The sequence below is a fragment of the Mixophyes fleayi genome, chromosome 2 (assembly GCF_038048845.1).
Source record: "Mixophyes fleayi isolate aMixFle1 chromosome 2, aMixFle1.hap1, whole genome shotgun sequence".
Classification (NCBI taxonomy): Eukaryota; Metazoa; Chordata; class Amphibia; order Anura; family Limnodynastidae; genus Mixophyes; species Mixophyes fleayi.
In genome coordinates this window covers 218,742,842-218,765,865 of record NC_134403.1, presented here as the reverse complement: position 1 = coordinate 218,765,865, position 23,024 = coordinate 218,742,842, and the positions used below count along the sequence as shown (strand labels likewise).

The window sequence follows — 23,024 nt, the reverse complement described above, 5'->3', positions numbered from 1 at the left end:
TAATCCATCTAGCAATGGACTGTTTAGAGGCTGGCCAGCCTCTTTTGTTAGAATCATATAGGACAAACAGGGAATCAGTTCGTCTAATTTGAGATGTTCTTTTGAAATAAATACGGAGAGCCCTAACCACATCTAATTTTTCCATAGACTGCAGATCAGACTGAGAAGTAGATGAAAAAAACGGAACTACGGAAATTTCCTGGTTCAAATGAAAAGAGGAAACCACCTTTGGAACAAAAGATGGGAGTGTTCTCAAAACCGCTCTGTCCTCGTGAAAAAACAGATATGGTTCCCGACAAGACAGAGCTCCCAATTCCGACACCCTACGTGCCGATGCAATTGGCAAAAGAAAAACAACCTTCCAGATCAAACACCTAAAATCTGCCTCAAGTAAAGGCTCAAAGGGGGGCGCTTTAAGCATGTCTAGTACCAGGTTAAGATCCCATGGTGCTGTAGGCAGAACATAGGGAGGTTGAATATGTAAGACTCCCTGAAGAAATGTCTTGATATCTGGCAAATCCGCTAATTTTAGATGAAAAAAGACTGAAAGTGCCGATACCTGAACTTTTAGGGAACCTAAACGAAGCCCTGCTTCCAGCCCATCTTGAAGAAAAGCCAATAAGTGAGGGAGACGAAAGGAAGACGTGTGACATGTCCTATTTTCGCACCATCTGATATAGGCTCGCCAAATCCTGTGATAGATGCGAGCTGAAAATGGCTTGCGAGCTCGCATCATAGTGTTCAATACACTGGAGGAAATACCATTAGCCCTCCAGAGGCTGGCTTCAACAGCCATGCCGTTAAACTGAGCAGCAGTAAATTCTGCTGACGAAAGGGACCTTGAGGAAGAAGGTCGTCTCGTGACGGAAGACAAAATTCTTGTCCTTCCGTGATAGAGATTATGTCCGCGTACCACACTCGGCGCGGCCATGAGGGAGCTATTAGAATCACCGGCAGACCGTCCTGCCTTACTCGTCTGAGCACGCGAGGAAGCATGGGAATCGGAGGAAACAGGTATCCCAACCTGAATTCCCATGACATCGTCATTACGTCCACTGCCACCGCTAAGGGATCTCTTGCCCTTGCGCAAAACCTGGGAACTTTTTTTTTTTGTGTCTGGAGGCCATGGGATCTATATCCGGAAGAACCCATCTCTGAACTAGAACCTGAAAAACTTCCGGATGGAGTGACCACTCCCCCGGCATCATTTGGTTTCGACTTAGGTAGTCGGCCTCCCAATTCTTTATTCCCAGAATGAACACTGCTGTGCTGCAATTCGCATTGCGGCTGCACTCCTGGTTCCTCCCTGTCTGTTGACATATGCTACAGCCGTGGCATTGTTGGACTGAACTCTGACGGGGTGGCCCTGAAGGAGGGACTATGCCCCCCGAAGGGCCAAAAGAATTGCCTTCAACGCTAACACGTTTATTGATAAGGCCGATTCCTGAACAGACCAAAGTCCCTGGAGCCGAAGGTGCAGGATTACTGCCCCCCAACCTCTCAGTCTGGCGTCTGTTGTGGCTATGATCCATGACCATGAAGCAAAAGACCTGCCCACCGACATGCGATTCTTTCGCCCCCGGAGACAGCGAGATCCTCTGGAGATCCAAGCATATGTGGGATCCTGACCATTTCTGTAACAGATCCCACTGGAAGCATCGGGTATGAGCCCGACCGAAGGGGATCGTTTCGAAGGAGGCAACCATCTTCCCAAGCAGCCGCATGCACAAATGAATTGAGGGCTTGGGAGAGGACAAGACCTGAGATGTTATAGTCCGGATTGAACTGATCTTCTCCGTAGGCAGGAACACCTTCTGCCGACTGGTATCCATGATAAGCCCCAGGAAGACCATGCGTTGACACGGGACCATCTGGGAACTTTTTAAGTTTATTAGCCACCCATGGCTCTCGAGGATTGCTATGGTGAGTGATAAGTGTTGACGTAAGCAACTCTCTGAGGAGGATTTGATGAGTAGATCATCTAAATAAGGGACGACCTGAACTCCCTGTAGGTGAAGACAAACTGCCATCACCGACATGATCTTCGTGAAGACCCTTGGAGCTGTGTAAAGGCCGAAAGGAAGAGCCCGGAACAGATAGTGGGAGTTCCCTACTGTGAACCTCAGGAGGGACTGATGATTGCTCCAAATAGGAATGTGGATGTATGCATCTTTTATGTCTATGGATGCCATAAATTGATCCTTCTCTAGACCGTTGATCACCGACCTTAGGGACTCCATTTGAAATTTGTCCTCTCGTAAGTGGACATTGAGGCTCTTTAGGGTTAGAATGGGTTGAAATGACCTGTCCGGCTTCTTGACCAGAAAAAGATTTGAATGAAAACCTTTTCTCTTCTGGTTGTCTGGGACCCTGCAGATGACTTTTTGCGAAAGAAGAGAGACGACACAGGCCTGCATTGCCTGTCTTCTTTGGGGATCTCGGGGTAGCGAGGTTACAAAGAAACGCTGCGGTATTGGTCCCATCAGGTCTATCATGTACCCTCTTCTAATTCCGGGCCAAACAGACCTGCTGCCGAAAAAGGAATGGATTCCATAGATTTCTTTGATTCAGAATCCTTTTCCCAGGATTTCAGCCATAATGTTCTTCTAGCTGAAACAGACGCAGCCTGAATAGAGGAGGACACAGAAGCAGAGCTCTGAGCTGCCTCATAAATATATCCTGACGCCTCCTTTAAATGTAACGCTGGGGTAATCAATTCTGGGTCCTGTAAGGTCTGTGCCAGTTGCTCTGCCCATGCTTCCATGGCTTTGGCAACCCAAGCTGAAGCAAACGAGGGTCTAAAGGAAGAACCCGCAGCGACAAACATAGATTTTAACTGGGATTCCACTCTGCGGCCAGTGGTATCTTGCAGAGTTGCTGAGCCCGGGGCTGGAAGGAGAGTGTGACGGGCCAAATGGGCTACAGGAGTATCTACTTTCGGAATTTCCTCCCAGCGAGCCACGTCTTCTCCCTGTAATGGATACAGGGAAGAGAACCTCTTTGGAACCAAAAAATTTTTATCAGGCTGTTTCCAGGCTCCCTCAGCAATATCTCTGAGTTCTGTAGAAGGGGGAAAACGAATAACCTTCCTTTTGGCCTTTTTAAAGAGACTTCTGTCTCTAGGACTAGGATCCTCCATTTCTGGGAGGTCCAACGCTTGTCTTACCGTGAAAACCAAATAGTCAATAAATTGATGTTTAATGACTTCTTCCTGTTCCGAAGATGGAACCTGGTCAGAATCCAAATTTGATTCTGTTTCCTCTTCTGAAAGTCCCTCTGAATCAGAAAGGACCATGAGAGGATTAGCGGATCTGAGCTGCTTTCTTTTAGCTGGGGGCAGGTTTGGGGATTCAAGTAACTGGTTAAGTTTATCTAAACCCTTAATAAATGCTGAGGACCATGCCGGTTCTGTGGGGACAGGCGGATGGTCCGTAAGCAAAGAGGAAGGTCTTGCTATAGCCGTTTCAGTAGAAACCGTGGCAGCAGGGAGCCCCACAGGAGTAATAGCATTATTAGTCACAGACGCTGCCACACTAGTCAATAATTGATTAAATTGGGAGACTATCTGTGCCAAAGAGGAAACCGACTGTGTCAGGGAAGCTACCCAGGCCGGTTCCTGCATCAGTGGGGCTGGAAGGAGCTGGGATTGCGCAGAGGGGACCTCTCCTTCACAGGCTGAGCAGAGCGCCAACGGGTCTTTCTGCCCATTAGGTAATTTAACTTATATCTAGAAAATGTAAAATAATTTGCCATATGGCCTTTTCCCTTTTCTGTCATTTTAAAAGGAAAAGCACACCAAACACACTTAGATAAGAGATATATTGAGAGAGACAGAGTAGACAACAAGTAACAGACTATTGTGTAATAAAAGCTGTACTTGTATGTGTGTAACAATGAAAAGATATATGTGCAAGTAAGAAGATTTTTGCAATCCTACTAGCCTCCCTCCTGTAACCACATAAACAGTCAGTAAATGGTTAAAGAAAGGGTTTTGGTACTTAGCCAAAAGGGCCACTCAAGGGAGAAGTCCAACAGCAGTGTCCTGGTATCTGCTCCCTTGGAGATAAGTTCCTTCCCGGGCTTCTGTTTGGCGCCAGAGTCTGGACTGTACCATCTGTGCTGAGAGCAGGAGAGCTCTTGTGATAGTTCCCCTTCTGCAGCTTTCGGTCTCTCCTTTTTTTTTAAAAAGGAACTTTATCGATGTATTTGGCAGAGTTATGGAGGCCTCTTAGAGGTCTCCTGCAGCGTTAGTACCCCAATGCCCCCTCCTATTCACCTGAGGGGGGATCTTGGTATGGCCCCGTTTTCTCTCCTCCTTCTTTCTGTACCTCCGCGGTCCATTGAAATAAAATCATGGCCGCCGGCGAGGTGATGCCATAGGCGGCGCTCTATGCCTAATGGCAGCGCCGGTTATCGTGGAGCCTCCAAGAGTGAGAGCGGTCCGGTGAGATCGCTTGTCACTCTATCCTGTGACAGTTAATGCTCTGCCATTGAGAGCAGTCTGCTCTCTCTGACAGAGTCCTGTCACCACTGCCCAGCTTCTGTGAGTGTGTTCTCTATATGTAGAACACACTCCCAGCTCTGCCCTAAACTAACTGAACTGTAAAGAAAGAAAGAAAAAATTAAAGTTATATATAAAAATAAATTAAATAAATGACTAGCTATTTCTAATAAGCCCAACTCCTTTGGGCACCTAGAAAAAAAACGGAGGAGGAAGAGGCGGGGGGATTGTAGAGGGGAGGGGTCTGTCAGCAGTGCTAAAGATTAACTAGCTAGGTGCCAACTCCCATGCTCCCCTCCACAACCCCATGGTAAGCAGTGTCCCCCAGACTGGATGAAAGAGAAAAAGAGGAGGATCTGAAACCTGGGATAGGACTCTCCTCCAATGCTTTCAGTATAACTCTCACGGTGCAGGTGTAAGGATAGGAACAAACCGCTGACTCGTTTTATCTCTTCATATGGAGTCTTTATCAAGGCTGAGGGTTGATCCTCCATCTTTTCAACTTTTTATACTCCTAATAATGAGTGACCACATCTGTTTCAAATGTGGACGCCAAAAGGAATAACTTTATCGTAAACATCTCATACAACAACAGCGTAGCTTAATACATAAAATACAATGGATAACAATGGACTAAAAATATGGACCATAAATACAAATGTGACCTAAAATAGTATATAAAATACAAATAAAACAAACAGTCACCACATACAGAATTACTATTGTGATATAACAATAAAAATGTTCATATTGGAGAAACTTGATCATGAAATCTTCAGCAATATTCATGAGAGTATATAAGGAACCTCAGAAATAAGAAAAAATTCTATAATCAGGTTATGCAATAAAAAGGGTACTAAACAATGAAATATGTTCATAAAAACCATTTCAATTCAAAGTCAGAATTAAGTGATAGATCTGGGACAAGTGTTTTTAAAAGAAAAATCCATTTCATATCGGCCTGAGCTAATCTACGTGGTAAGTTCTTATTCCTCCATTGTTCTTCTACTCTCTGAATTCCATGAAAATGTATAATGTGACTGGGTTACATTGATGTGCTCCCTAAACCTTATCTTCGTTGGACGAGAAGTCTTCCTACATAAAATTTATTGCAGCTGAATTCTAATAAATATCTGACATTGCTCGTATGACAAGTAATAAATTGATCTATACAATGAGTATGACCATTTACTGTGAATGAATATTCTGCGTGCTATACACATACCACATCTATAAAAACAAACATACTGATTTGACATAATTTTTGGTTCATCAAAGGAGACACCTTTTAACTAATTTGTTCTTCAAATTAGGAGCTCTTCGATATACAAAATTCAGCTTCACAAGTAACACGTTACCAATCACGGAATCTTTTTTAAGAATATCCCAATATTTTTGAAATACATGTTCAACTCTCTTATACTCTATTATGTTGGGATATAAAGGACCACTCATGATCAGAAGAATATATTGAAGAAGATCTTTTTGTCGATGTAAGAAGGTCTGATCTATTAATGGTTCCAAGTTGTTCTTCAGCTTTATCAAGAATTTCTCTCCTATATCCTTTTTGAATAAATGATTCTTTCATCTCCTTTATCTGACGATCTAGTATCTTCTTGTCAGTTCAATTTGTTTTAAGCGTTTCATCTGTCCCAATGGGATATTATTGAGTCAATTGCGGTGATGAGAACTGTCATAATTAATACTTCTACATGTTTTTGTCTCTAATCCATTCTCTTCTACATATACCGTAATATCTAGAAAATTAACAGGCTGCATACTGTAATCAAAGGTCAATTCAATATACAACTGATTGATTGGAGTTAAGATAATTACAAAAACTCGATAGTTCAATTTCAGTACCTCGCCATATAAGGAAAATATCATCAATGTATTGGCACCATGACACCAGGCTCGCCCCAAAGTCATGTCCAGTAAAAACACTGGTTTATTCCCATGAGGCCATGAAAAAAAGAGGATTTTTATACTCCAGATGAATCAGTTTCTCTGATACCATCTGGGGGACACTGCTTACCATGGGGTGGTGTGAGGGGAGGATGAGTTTGGCACTTAACTAGTTAACTCTGTGAGCTGACGAAAGACCCCTCCCCCTGCAACCACCCTGTAGTCTCATTTAATTATAAAGCCCCAAAGAAGATAGGCCAATCTACCAAGAACATACAGCAGAAGAGCAGAAGGGAGGGAATGCAGTGTCCCCCACATGGAATCAGAGAAACAGATTTATCGTGAGTATAAAAATCCTCTTTTCTCTTTCATCCAATATGGGGGACACTGCTTACCATGGGGACTTTCTAAAGCAACCCCTTTGAAGGGAGGGACAGCTCTGACAGCCCTGCATGCAGAGCACTACGGGCAAAACTGGCGTCTGCCGACGCAAAGATACTGAACTGGTAAAATTTAGCAAAGTTATGAACTGAGGACCAGGTGGCTGCTCTGCATAACTGGTCTGCTGAGTCCCCATTCCACGCAGTCCAGGATGCCCCCACATAACGGGTAGAATGGACAACAATACGATCTGGCACAGGTCGGTCAGCATTGATATAAGTCTGCTTAATAGACAACATAAGCCATTTAGCAATCGATTGCTTGGAGGCCGGTCAACCAGGTTTTGAAAAGTAAAATAAACAAAGAAACTGTGAGGTGAATCTTTGATGTCCTCTGGACATAGACTCGGTGAGCTCTGACTAGATCTAGAAATTTCATAGATCCTGTTCCAGCCCCTTGTAGGTCATCTGTGAACACCGAAATTACCATTTCCTGATTTACATGAAAACCTGAAACTACTTTTGGCAGAAAAGATGGAACCGTTCTGAGAACTGCTCTATCATCGTGAAACACCAGATAAGGTTCACAACACGATAGCGCCCCCAGCTCGGAAACTCTATGGGTTGAGGCAATTGCAAGTAGGAAAACCACTTTCCATGTTAAGAACCGTAACTCCACCTTCTGTAACGGTTTAAAGGGAGGCTCCTGAAGCCTATTAAGGACCAAATTAAGATCCCAGGGTGCCGTGGGCGTAACATATGGAGGATGCATATGCAGGACTCCCTGTAGGAAGGTCCTGACATCCGGAATATCCACGTAGGCGATGATGAAAAAACACTGAAAGAGTCAAAATTTGCACTTTTAAAAGATCCTAGGTGAAGACCTCGATCCAGCCAGTCCTGGACAAAGGCAAGAAAACTAGAGAGAAGTCCGTTGCTCACACCATTTAAATGTATGTAAGCCAAATACGGTGGTATACCCGAGCAGAGACTGGTGTCCTAGTTTCAAGAAGGGTATCCACTACTCGAGAACAGAACCCTCTGGATTTCCAAAGGTTGGCATTAACAGCCATGACGTTAAATTCAGCCGCGGTAAGTCCTGATGTAGGAAAGGTACCTGAATTTCTGTATACCATACCCTCCGCGACCAAGCTGGAGCTACCAGAATTAAAATGACAGACTGCCCTGCTTGACTCTCCAAAGGACAGGGGGAATCATGGAAATGGGTGGGAAAAGGTACCCTAACCTGCCACTGCCAAGGGATCTCTTGCCCTTGAGCAAAACTGCAGAATCTTTCTGATGTGGCAAGACACCATTAAGTCTCGGTCTGGAATCCCCGAACGGACGACCAGGGAGTGAAAAACCTCTGGATGAATAGCCCATTCCCCTGGCAGAATTGCATGCCGATTTTGATTGTCTGCCTGTCAATTCAGGATGCCCGAAATAAAGACTGCAGACGTGGTTTTCGGCCCATGCGAAAATCTTAGTAGTTACCTCGATTGCTCTCACACTCCTGGTGCCTCCCTGTCTGTTGACCTACGAAACCGCCGTAGCGTTGTCGGACTGGAGACGGACTGGTAAACCCTGAAGAATGAACTGTGCTCCCTGCAAAGCTTTCAACATGGCTTTCAGTTCCAGTATATTGATGGGGAGAGAGCTCTCTTGAGCGGATCAGAGCCCCTGAAGTCTCAGATGAAGGGCCACAGCTCCCCATCCATGAAGGCTGGCGACTGTGGATACTAAGATCCAAGGCCATGTGGCAAAGGACCTGCCAACTAACAGGCTGTCCTGGACTATCCACAATCTGCGGGATTGTCCCGCTTCCGGAGACAAGCGAATCAACTGACCCTCTAACTTCTGATGGGATCCTGACCATTTATTTAGGAGGCCCCATTGGAATCACCAAGAGTGTGAGAGTCTCGAAGGTTGACACCATCTTTCCCAGCGAGCGCATGCACAGGAGGACAGACGGTCTCTGGCAGGACAAAATTCGAATCACTGAGTACCGCAGGGACCGTATCTTGTCCTCTGGAAGGAATACTCTCTGACTGTTGATATCCATTATAAAACCCAGAAAAGTCATCCTCTGGCAAGGAGTCAACTGGGATTTTGGACGGTTTATGAGCCAGTGAGCCGAGGCAGCCTTGATTAGTAAGTCGATCAGATAGGGAACTAACTGCACACCTCTGGAATGAAGACAAGCCGCCATTACCGCCATAATGTTTGTAAACACCCTTGGTTCGGTTGCCAGGCCAAATGGAAGAGCCCTAAACTGATAATGAGCCAATCCTACCATGAATCTGAGAAGAGCCTGATGTGTCTTCCAGATCGGAATGTGGAGGTAGGCGTCCTTGATATCTATTGACACCATGAACTTATTTACCTCCAGTACATTGATAACAGATAACATGCTGCCCCTTTATTCGGGAGCTTAGAAGAGGGACGGCTTGTGAAAAGGGAGGAGGAAGACCTACCTCAGAACAAGTGTCCCCTGGTGCCAGATGTCTTGGACCTGAGTGTCTGGCACCTGCAAGATGGGCCCCCTCAAAAGGGCTGCCTAAATGAACCAAACCTCGGCATCCTACATCTTGCAACATTGACAGACAAACAAGTACTCTTGCCTCCTCTAGCCTGGGAAATGATGGAATCCACTTCCGGCCCAAATAACAATCCACTGGAATAAGGGATGGACTCCAAAGACTTTCTAGATTCAGTGGCCGCATCCCAGGACCTCAGCCACAAGGCCCCCAAGCCGCCACAGCGGTTGGGGAGACACAGGAGAAAATTGAAGCTGCGTTCTGGGCAGCCACATAGATGTTCCCATAGGCCTTCTTAAGATGCAGGGCAAGGGGAAGAAAGTCAGAATCTTGCAAAGCTGTAGCCAACTGGTCAGCCCATGTCTCCATAGCTCAGGCGACCCATGCTGATGAAAACATGGGTCTGAAAGAAGTACCTGCTGCTGTGTAGATAGACTTTAACAAAGCCTTGCAGTCAGTGGGGCCCTGCTAGGAAGCTGTTTCTGGAACATGAAGCGTAGTGTGACGAGCTAAGCGTGCCACTGGTGTATCCATCCTTGGCCCCATAGGATTACATCCTCCCCCTGATTATGGATGACCTGGAAAAGATTAATAAACCTACACGTAGGAACAATAATCTTGGTTCCAAAGAAAGATTAGCTCGAAAGACTCTACGCGAGAATAAGAATGTTATCATTAAGCCTGCGGATAAGGGCGGATGTGTAGTGATGTAAAAAAATATGAAGGAGAAATCTTCAAACAACTTAATGATGGAATTACATATAGAATGTTGAAAAAGGACCCTACAGGGTCCATATCTAAAAAAACGTTATTGATTAAAAAATATAAAGTTATCAATGTTTTATATGCTGATATGGCCGATTGCATGATCATTTCTGAACCCACTATTCCAGTTATATACATCCTACCCAAAATCCATAAATATCTCCATGATCCTCCAGGTAGACCCATTATCGCAGGGACAGGTTCTATTACTTCCAATCTTTTGGAAGACTCAATCTTATTTATTGGACCCTGGGGATTTCTTGAATATTAAAAACATATATACAGTGGCAACCCAATTTTATCTTAGTGACAGCGGACGTAAAGTCCCTGTACTCAATTATTCAACACAATTTGGGCACTCAAGCCAGGTAAACATTTTTTAGATAAAAGTTCCCATACTGAGGGCTTAAAGATATTATAGAACCTATTTTATTTATTCTTAAAAATAATTTTCATTTTAAGAATTGTTATCATCTCCAGTGCATCGACACAGCTATGGGCACTTGGTTTGCCCCTATTTATGCCAATCTTTTCATGGCCTCATGGGAATAAACCAGTGTTTTTACTGGACATGACTTTGGGGCGAGCCTGGTGTCATGGTGCCAATACATTGATGATATTTTCTTTATATGGCGAGGTACTGAAATTGAACTATCGAGTTTTTGTAATTATCTTAACTCCAATCAATCAGTTGTATATTGAATTGACCTTTGATTACAGTATGCAGCCTGTTAATTTTCTAGATATTACGGTATATGTAGAAGAGAATGCATTACAGACAAAAACATTTAGAAATATTAATTATGACAGTTCTCATCACCGCAATTGACTCAATAATATCTATCCCATTGGGACAGATGAAACGCTTAAAACGAAATTGCACTGACAAGAAGATACTAGTTCGTTAGATAAATGAGATGAAAGAATTATTTATTCAAAAAGGATACAGGAAAGAAATTCTTGACAAAGCTGACTTGGAACCATTAATAGATCAGACCTTCTTACATCGAAAAAAGATCTTCAATACATTCTTCTGATCATGAGTGGTCCTTTATATCCTAACATAATAGAGTATAAGAGAGTTGAAAGTGTATTTAAAAAACATTGGGATATTCTTAAAAAAGATTCCGTGAAGGTAACGTGTTACCCGTGAAGCCGACTTTTACATATCGAAGAGCTCCTAATTTGAATAACAGATTAGTTAAAAGGTGTCTCCTTTGATGTTCCAAAAAATTATGTCAAATCAGTAGGTTTTTATAGATGCGATATGTGTATAGCATACAGAATATGCGAGTCTAATACAAATAAAATATCCTCATTCACAGTAAATGGTCATACTCATTGTATAGATCAATTTATTACTTGTCATTCAAGCAATGTAATTTATTAGAATGCAGCTGCAACAAATTTTATGTAGGAAGACTTCTCGCCCGTTCAAGATAAGGCTTAGGGAGCACATATACAATGTACATTAAGGGCTTGTGACGCATACCTTTTCTAACCATTTTAAAAGAGAAATATCAATGTAATCCCAGTCACATTATACGTTTTCATGGGATACAGAGAGTAGAAGAACAATGGAGGAATAAGAACTTACCATGTAGATTAGCTCAGGACGAGATGAAATGGATTTTTCTTTTAAAAACACTTGTCCCAGATCTATCACTTAATTCTGACTTTGAATTGAAATGGTTTTTATGAACATATTTCATTGTTTAGCTCCCTTTTTATTGCATAACCTGATTATAGAATTTTTTCTTATTTCTGAGGATACTTATATACTCGATCATGTGCTGAAGATTTCACAATCAAGTGTCTTCAATATGAACAGTTTTATTGTTATCTCACAATAGTAAATCTGTATGTGATGATGGTTTTATTTGTATTTTATATACTATTTTGTCACATTTGTATTTATGGGTTTCCATATTTTTAGTCCATTGTTATCCAATGTATTTTATGTATTAAGCTACGCTGTTGTTGTATGAGATATTTACGTTAAAGTTATTCCTTTGGTGTCCAAGTCTCGTTTTGAAAGCAACAAGGAAATATCATTAATCGAGACTTCCAGGTTCCAAGGCTCGTTGTCAGTGGCACATTTGAATCAGATGTGGTGACTCATTATTAGAAGTATAAAAAGTTGAAAAGATGGAGGATCAACCCTCAGCCTTGATAAAGACTCCATATGAAGAGATGAAACGAGTCAGCGGTTTGTTCCTATCCTTACATCTGCACCGTGAGAGTTATACTGGAAGCATTGGAGGAGAGTCCTATCCTGGGTTTCAGATCCTCCTCTTTTTTGCCTATATGCTCCTGTTTACCAACATTCTCTGTATACTGGATGCCACTGAGTTACCACATCCCAAATGAGAAGATTTGTTTGATATGTCCATTACCATTTTACATCTTGTAAGCATATTTATTTTGGGGAATTGGGTCTTCTCCTACTGCATGAAGTTGCCTACACACAGGTGATGGACTGAAGAAACTCATTTCTCTTAATCAAAAGAAAATCACATTGAACTTTCCTAGACAGGGGGATGTGTTGTTTAGTTTATACAGACAATACCAAGTTTCTTTTTCTGAGTCGGTTATAGATTCCATGTTTGTGGATTTAACTTCTCTGCCTAATAAGAAATTAGATCCATCTTCTGCAGATTCATGTGAGTGCTTAATGCATACATATTTTATTATACCACTGTAGGGATTCTAATATATTCTGTCAGTGCACTGCCCCATGAAATCCAAAGGGTGGAACACACTACAGCTGAGCTGTGGCAGCAGTAGGACTGCTGCTCCAGGGTGTGGGTACTTTCTGTCTGAACTCATATCCAGCTTTGAGGGGCCACCAGATCCTGGAGGGTATTTTAGGTGGATGATTTAAAGATCAATTTCCCAGCTCAGAATTAGAAAAGCCAGGGTAGAGAAATAGGCTACCCCCACTCATGCAGACAGGGAATGAAACACCACCCCCGCCACTGTGTACAATGCAAGAAGCGAGAACATGCCCCAGGCCGAATCACGTGCAATATAAGTGAATCCACTTGGAATGGGACAAAAAGGAACAGGGAAGAGAGAGGGATTTTTAAACTATATGAAAAAGGACAGAAATGTGCCATGTAAAGGGAATGTAACATCCACTACCTTTAAGTGAATTTTGTGTGTAAACAGCTTTTGTAAAAGCTATTGATGTCTATACACCTACTAAATTTTTATCAAATGCACCAACTCCAGTGTTTGAAACAAGCTTCTTTCAATATGTTGCCTGCTCACTAGCGTGTCTAGTTGTTAGATTTAAAAACTTTAGATACCATTTACCCAAGGTTTACTTCTATCAATTACAACAGACGCATGTTACAGGGTCATGGCACAAAACATCCATTACTTTTTCATCACTGCACATATCCAATTTACTACACTACACTTGGTACCTTGTAATCCAACAGTTCTGGTTTTGTGGCAAACAGCCGGCTGCAATGCTGGCACCTCAGCTTCACTGTCAGACGTGAAATGGTGTTTTGCTGCTGTGTTTGTGCAGCTAGCCTCTGAAGACCAACAGCCGCCGAAGTGCTAACTGTCGATGAGGAGGTGGTTGATGTGGCAGAAACCACAGATGGAGTGCTGCTTCCAGCTTGTGTTGCTGACCCTGCATTGACACTCATGATTACTTGGCCTTGGGACAGTGGGACCACAGAGGAATTCATGCCTGTGGGCTTGTTGAACAGGTTCTGTAGGGTTGCATTGGATAAAGTAGAAAATATACATAAAATTGCAATGAAAAATAAAATAGTATTAAGCAAGTACAAAATGGAGGGAAAATTATTAAAAAGTGCATGTGCAATTTTAAATGCTTTTACAGATAAATAGTTTCCAATCTGGATTTTATGTGCAACATTACCAGGAACTTGAAAACTGATAAACAAAAGAAGCTCAAGCTGGGCAGATATTCCTAAGCAATGTGCAAATTATATATATATATATAAAGATTTTTACTCACCGTAAAATCCATTTCTCTGACTCCATTGGGGGACACTGCGAGACATTGGGGTATAGTGGACTGGAAGTTTAGGCACTTCTAAACTTGTTTGTTCCTCCCACTCCTCCCCTACTATGCCCCTCCTCTCCAGCTCAGACTTCAGTTTTGTATAACCAAGCCAGGAGGAAAGGAGAAGCAATACAGAAAATAGCACCAAGAACAGCACTACTTTCAGAGCAAGGGAGAATGCGCAGTGTCCCCCAATGGAGTCAGAGAAATGGATTTTACGGTGAGTAAAAATCTTATTTTCTCTTTCCTACCATTGGGGTACACTGCGAGACATTGGGGATATACCAAAGCTTCCTCAAGGGAGGGATTGCTCTGGAACAATTTCACGCAACAACCCGCGAGCAAAGCTCGCCTCAGCGGATGTCCAGCCATGCAACCAAGAAGCTCTGTAGCAGAAGAAGGTGTAGCCCTCTTGTACAACTGCTTTACCGAAACCCCGTGACCTGTAGTCCAAGAAACACCAACCATCCTGGTGAGGTAGATGTAAAGTCACTGGAACTGGAAAACGGAGCTCGAACCTTTCGGCAGAATGGTGGAAGGGATGTAGTAGGCCTGAGACTGTTTGGAAACTGACCAGAGCCTCTATTGAGCATCCGAAAGGACTAAGAGAACCTAGTCTCCCGGCTATCGTTGATTTGGCCCTAAAGAGAACAAACCACATCTAGCCTCGAAAAGTGTAACACGCAACGGAGGAAGACTAACGGAATGCCTGACCCCAAGCTCTCGAGTCAAGTATAATGCAGACTCTATTGTCTGAACCAATATTAGCCGGAGTGACGTACTTCTTGCCTCTACTGGAAAAAGTAGAATATGGGAGTGCATTGCCCACTACCGGCACTGTACTCCTGCGAGCAGGGCGATATCCAAGTGACCACACCTACCCTGGGACAAGTATATTTTCCCAGAGTCAGTAAGTAAAAAGTGGCCAAACCAAGTGTTCAGATCACCTGGAATAGATTTCAAAGCTTAGCTTTAACTGGCAGAGACCCCCTGAAGAAAGGCTTGAAGATATTAATATTCTGCAAACCGATGCTGAAATGTATGATATATGTAGGGCACTGGGAGCCGCACCTTGTGTAAGGAAGGCGGATATCCGAGCTAGCCTGAGGAAGAAAGCAATCTATAAAGTCAGCCGTGAGCCATGTGAGAACTACAGGACTCACACCTAACGCTTACTGTTTTCCGATTTTTGAAACCGGATGAGGAAAACTGCCCTTTTCTACGGTACTAAGCATTTTCCTGCGAAGAACCTCTGGCCCTAAGGCTAAAGTTTTCCAAAACCACCAGTAAGCTGATGTAAACAGTGACAGAAGGAGGCCCACGACCGTTCAGCTCTGGCCACCGAGGTAGGCGGAAGGAAGGTGTCGCCAATGTCTGCGAACCATACCCTAGGAGGAAAATAAAGGGCTACAGGACCGCTGGAAACTGCACCGAGTTAGACACTTCTCAACTCCCCTGGATACCTGGGAAGAGGGTGACCTGATAAATTAGCATGAACGCCCTGGGGGCAAAATCCGAAGTGCCTCTAATACTCCCCCAGGTAGGCAATAGACGTTCCCGTAGAGAGACTATTTGTCTGGGTTAATTGCCTGCCTCCTGAGACTCCAGACCTTCCACGTCGGGATAATGGACACAAGTGTGGGAACCTGTCACGTTGCTCAGGCTATCACCTGGTCGTCTGTTCCACTGCTCTTGAACCACGAGTTTCCCCGTGATACTCCAGAAATGCCACAGCCGTGGCATATCTGACCCATTGTTTAGGGGATACCTGATTTGGATCTGATGGGTCTGGCACCACATTCTGTGAACCTTGAGAACGTGATTGACACCACAGTCTTTTTGGTATGATCCAAAAAGACCCTGGAGCTCCAAGGATTCTAATAATTCGCCTCCAGGTAACAGACTAGAGCCTGTTCGGACAGGGGTTCAGGATCTGGAGGACGATTGACCTCACTCCTGACTGTGTGGCTAACTACTGAGAGAGAATTCGACCCGTAGGTTCAGACAGAGTGATGATCTGCAAATCCATAACCGGTGAACCAGATTCTTACTGGGGAATCTCCCTTTAGTAATGTTGGGGACGGAGAATGCATTCATCTGTACTCTGAATGTAGGTACCCTGTATACCCGTAACTTAATGCCACTGAGAAGAGAGACCACGTCTCCCTGTTATGGGGTATCATATCCCTGCGCTGAAGCGGTGGGAGCCCCCTTTCCTGCGGAAGGAAGACCTTGCAGGACCCAGTCTAGAAGCTGAGGTCTAGTACACAAAACTGCTGTGGCAATTGTGAGGGGAACCATGTAGACTCTGCACCCTAACATGTGCTCTCCGGAACCAGATGGAGATCTGTGCCAGAGAGAGAGAGAGAGAGAGAGAGAGAGACACGGAGTCCTTGGAAAGTGTTTTTCCTGACAGGGTACTATAGCAAGTCGCCGGGTGTGGCTACACCAACCTCCGGGAATACCAGGTATATAGGCCCCTTTTCTACCAACGCCTGTGCAGGCTACTATATGCTCCTATGGGAGGCAAGAAATGACTACCTGATTGGGCCCTCCGACCCTGGGAAAGGAGCTCAAAGAAGGGTTTTTAAATAGCCCTTAACATGCCTTGTGGAGCCGATGGGAAGAGATGTACTCTTACTCTTAGAGGCCCCCTTCTAGGCTACACTGTAACCCGGGCAAAATGAGCAGCACCGTTCTTGGAACATCCTTTAGTATGCCATCTACCTATGACTAAGTATTCTGCCATGGCTGAATGGCCTATTTCACAACCCAGCTCAGACCCTGTAGGGGGTAAACATGCTGGCAGCTGTAAGATAAGTTAGGTGGAGGTTAGAAACACTTTCAAAAAGTTAAAAACCTACTCTGGGCGTCTGCCCTGTGTAGGGATAATGGCAAAAGTGAATATACGAGTCACGAGAGTTGTTAATACCACAGGTCTCTTTACATCTTATTTTCCAGGGACGGAAAAATAAAAGAGGAGAAATTGTGCCCTGCGTAATGATTGTTTATTTGACTCTTAGCCCAACATTCAGACACCGTGCCCAGCCTTAGAGGCTTCATCTATTTATTGTTTGACCCACTGGAGTTCACACTTCAAACACACATGGACATTTTTGTAGTCTCAGGAGAACATACAAACTCCACACAGGCAATGGTCAGGAATTGACCTCATGACCTCAGCACTGGGAGGCAGCAGTGTTAACCACTAGGCCACCAGGCTGTTCATTGGGCCCGCAAACTCAAGTTGCGCCAGGAGTTAAAGAGTGTCTGATGCTTAAGCTGAAAATCTACATCCTGCAATGGATGCTGAATCCTCAGGGTTAATGTTTATAGTAAATCCAGCTGTAACTAGCCCCTGCCTGTTGAGGGATGGACCCTCTATCCTGATTGTTACTGGACAACCCTGGGAATCCAAATTATGCCTACCCCTGATAGGTGGTGAGGCAAAGTGTCTGTCTGGGTGGAATCAGATCAGGACCCCAACATAGCTTTTCAGTCTGGGGAGAAGTACCTGCGACAGATATGATCTGTGTGAACATAATGTGCGTAGAAGCGTGAGAAAAGGGGTGGTTCGCGTACCATTTCAGACCCGAACATCACCTTAGTGCCTTCGACCATCGATGCTGTTAGTGATTTCTGCCTGGAATGGCTTCTCCAGAGCTGCTGACACCGAAGTGGAAGCACCTCGTTCACAGGCCTTAGTATCGCAAGCTGCACAGCGAGCGTCTGGGCTAAGCTACTGAAAATATAGCAATATATTAGGCACAGATATAATGCAGTTTAGCCGTACCAGCGAGTCAGTCTGAAAATGTAAGACCCTGGTAAAGAAAAGTGTCACAGAATAAAACTGTATCTCGTCATTTCTGGTAAATATATATACATATATATACATATATATACACATATATATATATATATATATATATATATATATATATACATATACACATACATATACATACAATACAATGCAGTACAGACGAACCAGAGTGGGGCTTACTGCTGGAGGTGGCGCCTCTTGGCCATAGTACCTGGTAAGGCAGGGTTTACAGCATAATCTGTTATTTATATTCTAGGTACATATATTACATACACCCTGCAATGTGGACATATTTGCTGGTGTCTTCACACGGAATCCATCTATATATTATTCGTGTGGACTCTATATAATCTATTGCAGACATACCAGAGGGTCTCTGACTCCTGGGAGTCCCCTTCTATTTATCCATAATGGTCAGATGGAAAATGCTACAGAATAACTTGGTATGTTTTCATTTTGGCCCATGTGCATATTTATATGTCTATATAAATATATGTATACATATGCATGTATATCTATATAAATATTAATATTACTATTTATAAGTAAATAATGAATGTAAAGCAGGATGTTTAACCAAGTCTATCAGTTAAATCTTGAAATAAGACACATTACGCTCCAGTACTGCAAAATGAACTCTGCTAATCTGTATAATTTAGTCAGAGAATACAATTACACTGCCATGAAACGTTTAAGTAATGTTAACACATTTACTGAAAACGATACCCATCAGTAGAGGCACAGAAGGTCGGCATGCTGAGCATTCTCTCCAGGTGCAGCGTGTTTTTCTGTAATGGCTGCCCTCCGTGAAGCCCGCCAGGGCATGCAGGAGGAGGGAGGAAGTCGTTCTATGCGACTGATCATGTAATGGCCGCCTCCACGTGCAGGCGAACAGACCATCTATATATGGCTGTCGGCTGTGTTGTTCTAGCGTTGCAGGGGAATATTAAGTGCCCAGTTCTCCCTGCCGCTCCGGTTAGCAGATTGCCTTCTATGAAGTGCAATCGCTGCCGTGTCCCCTTCATCCGCTCGTTGTCTAGGGGAGCTGCTGGCAAGTGATCCGGGTCGGGAGGAGAGTCTTGAAGCTTCACTCCCGCCCGATGGAAACAGCGCTATGAGCCTGCATCTGTCAGGCTTCATTAGCCGCTCCTCTGTTCTGCTCGTCTAACTAGGGGATGGTATTGCCGGCAGAGATGCGAGGGCTGAAAGAGACTAGGCTGCTTTCCCCTCCGCAGGGACCCAGAGTGAAGGGAGCCAATTGGCTATTCACTCCCTGGGTCTTTAATGGTCCCTGCGCTGCACCGAAGGAATAAAATAAAATAAAATAAAAGTTGAGAAACACTCTTTAACAAAAAGCTATAAGCAAGAGCTTACGCAGAAAGTGACCTAATTCCTAAGGCACTTACAACAACTGAAGTCTGAGCTGGAGAGGAGGGGCACAGTAGGGGAGGAGTGGGAGGAACAAACAAGTTTATAAGTGCCTAAACTTCCTGTCCACCTACTATACCCCAATGTCTCGCAGTGTCCCCCAATGGTAGAAAAGAGAAATATATATATATAAATTAATTTTTATTTATAGGGCGCCACTAGGTGTCCGTAGCACCGTACAGGGACAAACAAAATTACAATACGAGGTGAGACAGCACAGTACAGTAAACAATAATCACAGTAACTCGGTGAGCTCAAAGCACAGCTAGAGGGGCGGAGGAGGGGAGAGGGGAAGGTCCGCCAACGACGGAGTCCAAGAGGGAAGGCACGGATGACAGGGAGACCACCAAGGGGAGAGGAGGGAGCGAGAGGGGAGGCGGGAAAGAGGGTCCTTAAGGAGGAGGGCCAAGTAGCTGGAGAGCAGAGTTTACAGTGGTGAAGACATGAGGAGCGTACAATCTAAGGGGTGGGGTAGACAGACAGAGAGACACGGGGGAGAGATGGAGAATATATATATATATATACACATATCCATTTTTCCTAGTCTCACCTGAAATGACACCACACAGTTGTAACTGCAGAAATTTCGGATGGTCCCGTCAGACATTGCCAAATGATACTGGGGTACAGCCATAGTTTTGCAGCTGTTGCACTGAATCTGTATGCCTTTCAGACAGAAACAAAATAAGTAATTATAGCAAGTATTTTAATAACAGTGACATAATATCTAGTGTTAAAGGATTACGTCAACTAAAGGGGAAGCAAACCTCAATATGTTTGTGTGTACATGAGAGTAAAAGTTGAAATGCCTGTTTTATTATGTTCCATTTTGATAAAAACTGTTTGCAACCATAGGTGCAGGTCCCTTCTACTTCTACTCTTTAAACCAATGTCTGATTACAAAGTATGTTACCTCTGCTTACAGTTGGGAAGGAGAGATTTCCAGCTAAAGATGGGGAGAGATATTTAACAGACACATAAATGAATATGTCCCTATCGTGGGTATCGGATCAAATACAATAGTGGTGCTTCAATTTGGCTGCTTAATTGCCGTTTGCAGCAGGTACTGTTACAACACTTATAGAAAATATTTCTGTACAAATGTTTCAACATAACTCCAGCTGATAATTTATGGTAAGGAGCGCTCTGCACTAAGAATAACTCACATATCTATAATGGCAGGGAAGTTACAGCCTTTATTCCTTCTCCGCAAGAGTTCCATGCAGTTTAAATATCATTCCTAGTTGACAAAAACAGCCATATAACATAGGCCAGATGGTATGGCTGGAGGAAGTGAGACCATGCTTTGTACAGTTAGTTATTAAAGGGTGAATGCCGGGTCTCCCAGAAGAATTATGGGTAATCTGACAATTTTTGATCCTGAACCCAACTCCCCTTTAGAGAGATGTTGAGAAAATGTTATTATATGTAATCCTTAATCTCTAATCTTACCTGATGATGTGACACTCTGAACCCTGTAGGCAGATAAACAGTTCACGGAGCAGTATAGCTCAGTACGGCCCATATTGTTTGTGTTTTCAATCATTTCTGCAGATGAGCGCAATGTTTTGCAAAGAGCACATGGAGTGATCTTAGCAGATTTCTGTTGCAAAATAATAAAAAAAAAAAAGACTATTAGAATCAGGATAAAAAAAACAAAACAAAACACTGTGCTTTAAGAAAAAAAGTAGTAGTAAGTTAGATTAGTAAGCAAAAGTAATAAATATTTTTCTATTATAAAGTATTTTGGATTTAGATTTGTTTTAAGCAAAAAGCAAACTACAAATTAGTAACAAAGTTGTAAGTTATATCACTAGGAGACTGAACAGTAATGGAAATCTTAAAAACAAATTTAACATGAGAAACAAAATGGCTATTTGCACTAAGAGCTCACAAGCACCTCCTTCATATCTCTTTGTCTTCCTCTGTTCCTGTTAACACAATTTCATCCGTACCAGCTATATAAGCATGTTGTGGCGCAGGAAACCTTTTGTTGTATGCACACTGAATTATTGGCGCAGTGCGCCTGTATTAACATGCAAATAATGTATTTGAAATGTAAGGCTAGAAAACATATTTGACAAAAAGAAAGTCGACTAGCCTGGCGTCTATTGAGGATGGAGGAAATCAGGGTAACCTGAATGCAGTGGTGCTGAAGAGTCCATATTGCTGGTGGTATAGTGGAGGAGACACTGAAAACAACTCCTGGACGCAACTGAATCAAGGAGATGCATTGCCTCTTGGGTGTCCCAGACAAAGTGCCATGCATGATGTGTGTTAAACCATATATTAAAGTCTCAAAGACAGACGCACACATATAATTCTATATATATATATATATATATAATTATATATATGTACACACACACACATACATGCATGCATACATACATATAAAAAAAAAACCACCAGGTGTGCTCTGATTTCCTATCAAAATTAAATCAAAGTAAGTCATAGAATAAAAAAACAATATAAACACTTATTTGGGGAGACAAAGTTAAAAAAAAAAAAAAATTAAAAAAGGGATAATGTTACCTGTTTGAAGGCGGTAACACAAGTGGAACTGCAAAATTTCTTGCACTGTCCGTCAATGTTGAGCAAATGGCACTGGCCAGAGCCACTATAACAGTATCCCCCACAGTTCTCACAACAGTTCATGGTCAGATTGTTCGCAGAGCGGAATTTAGAGAAGCAAACGTCACTGCAGAGCTTATGCACCACATTCTGGTAATTTACCTCATGTCGGATCTAGGAAGAAATGAAAAGTAAATGCAAACGGGGCAAATATAAACAAAAATATAGGGGGGAAAATTAAACCACTGCACCCAAAATATAAAAATGAGTCTTACTTAGCTGGGTTATGCTGCAGGGTTCCCTGTCTCTGGTGCACAGCGATCCGATTTATAATCTTACTACATAATGACTGGTTGCCGAGATCTTTTCCCTGTGAGCTTTCAATTCATTCAAATGGCAAGTTCACACGGCAGGAACATCAAAACTCTCTTAGGGGGGTATTCAATTGACCGCACATTTTTTTTTTATCTTCCAGTAGCGTTAAAAAGATAATAATAAAAAAAAAATCACACGCTGGTTTCTAACTGCTATAGCGACCTTTTTTAGTTAATGCAGCGTTAAAACTCGTGCAATTCAATTGAAAAAGAGGGAAAGCTGTCTCCCCGTGATAATCATTGGTGTTTGCGAGTTTTTAGGGGAGTGAAGGGGAGTGTTTAACGCGGTCATGTATAACACAAAAAAAGGACTGGCATACATTTTCACACATTAGATTGCATTACACAACCATTGTATCTAATATCTACATTACAGTACTTTCTTTAGCATATTTTATTATTTCACTATTTTTTACTATAGAATCATCTACCATGTCAAAACACATTAGTACATACATATTTGTACCAAAAACATACACAAATATATTTATTTAGTGATTTCTATTTTTCTTTATTATTTTTTTTCACAAGAAAATCAACTTTTACATGGTATGCATTACTGATAAACATAGTTTATCAATGTTTTTCCTTATTACATAATTTCAAATAGTTTAGGTAGGTTTTATATTTTTAGCACACCCCAAAGAGGTGTGTTAAAAAACAACTGAACAGCTTTTAATGCGGCGGGCTCG

The 23,024-nt window shown here is 42.9% G+C and overlaps 1 protein-coding gene across 1 annotated transcript in view; it reads right to left on the bottom strand.

Moving 5' to 3' along the window:
* The window catches only part of ZMYM4 (zinc finger MYM-type containing 4), a 142,370-nt gene that overhangs the window by 71,591 nt on the left and 47,755 nt on the right, over positions 1-23,024 (bottom strand). Inside the window, 4 exon segments of the mRNA XM_075195488.1 lie at positions 13,520-13,816; positions 19,935-20,050; positions 20,837-20,987; positions 21,920-22,132. Of these exon segments, the coding sequence (XP_075051589.1) occupies positions 13,520-13,816; positions 19,935-20,050; positions 20,837-20,987; positions 21,920-22,132 (777 nt within the window).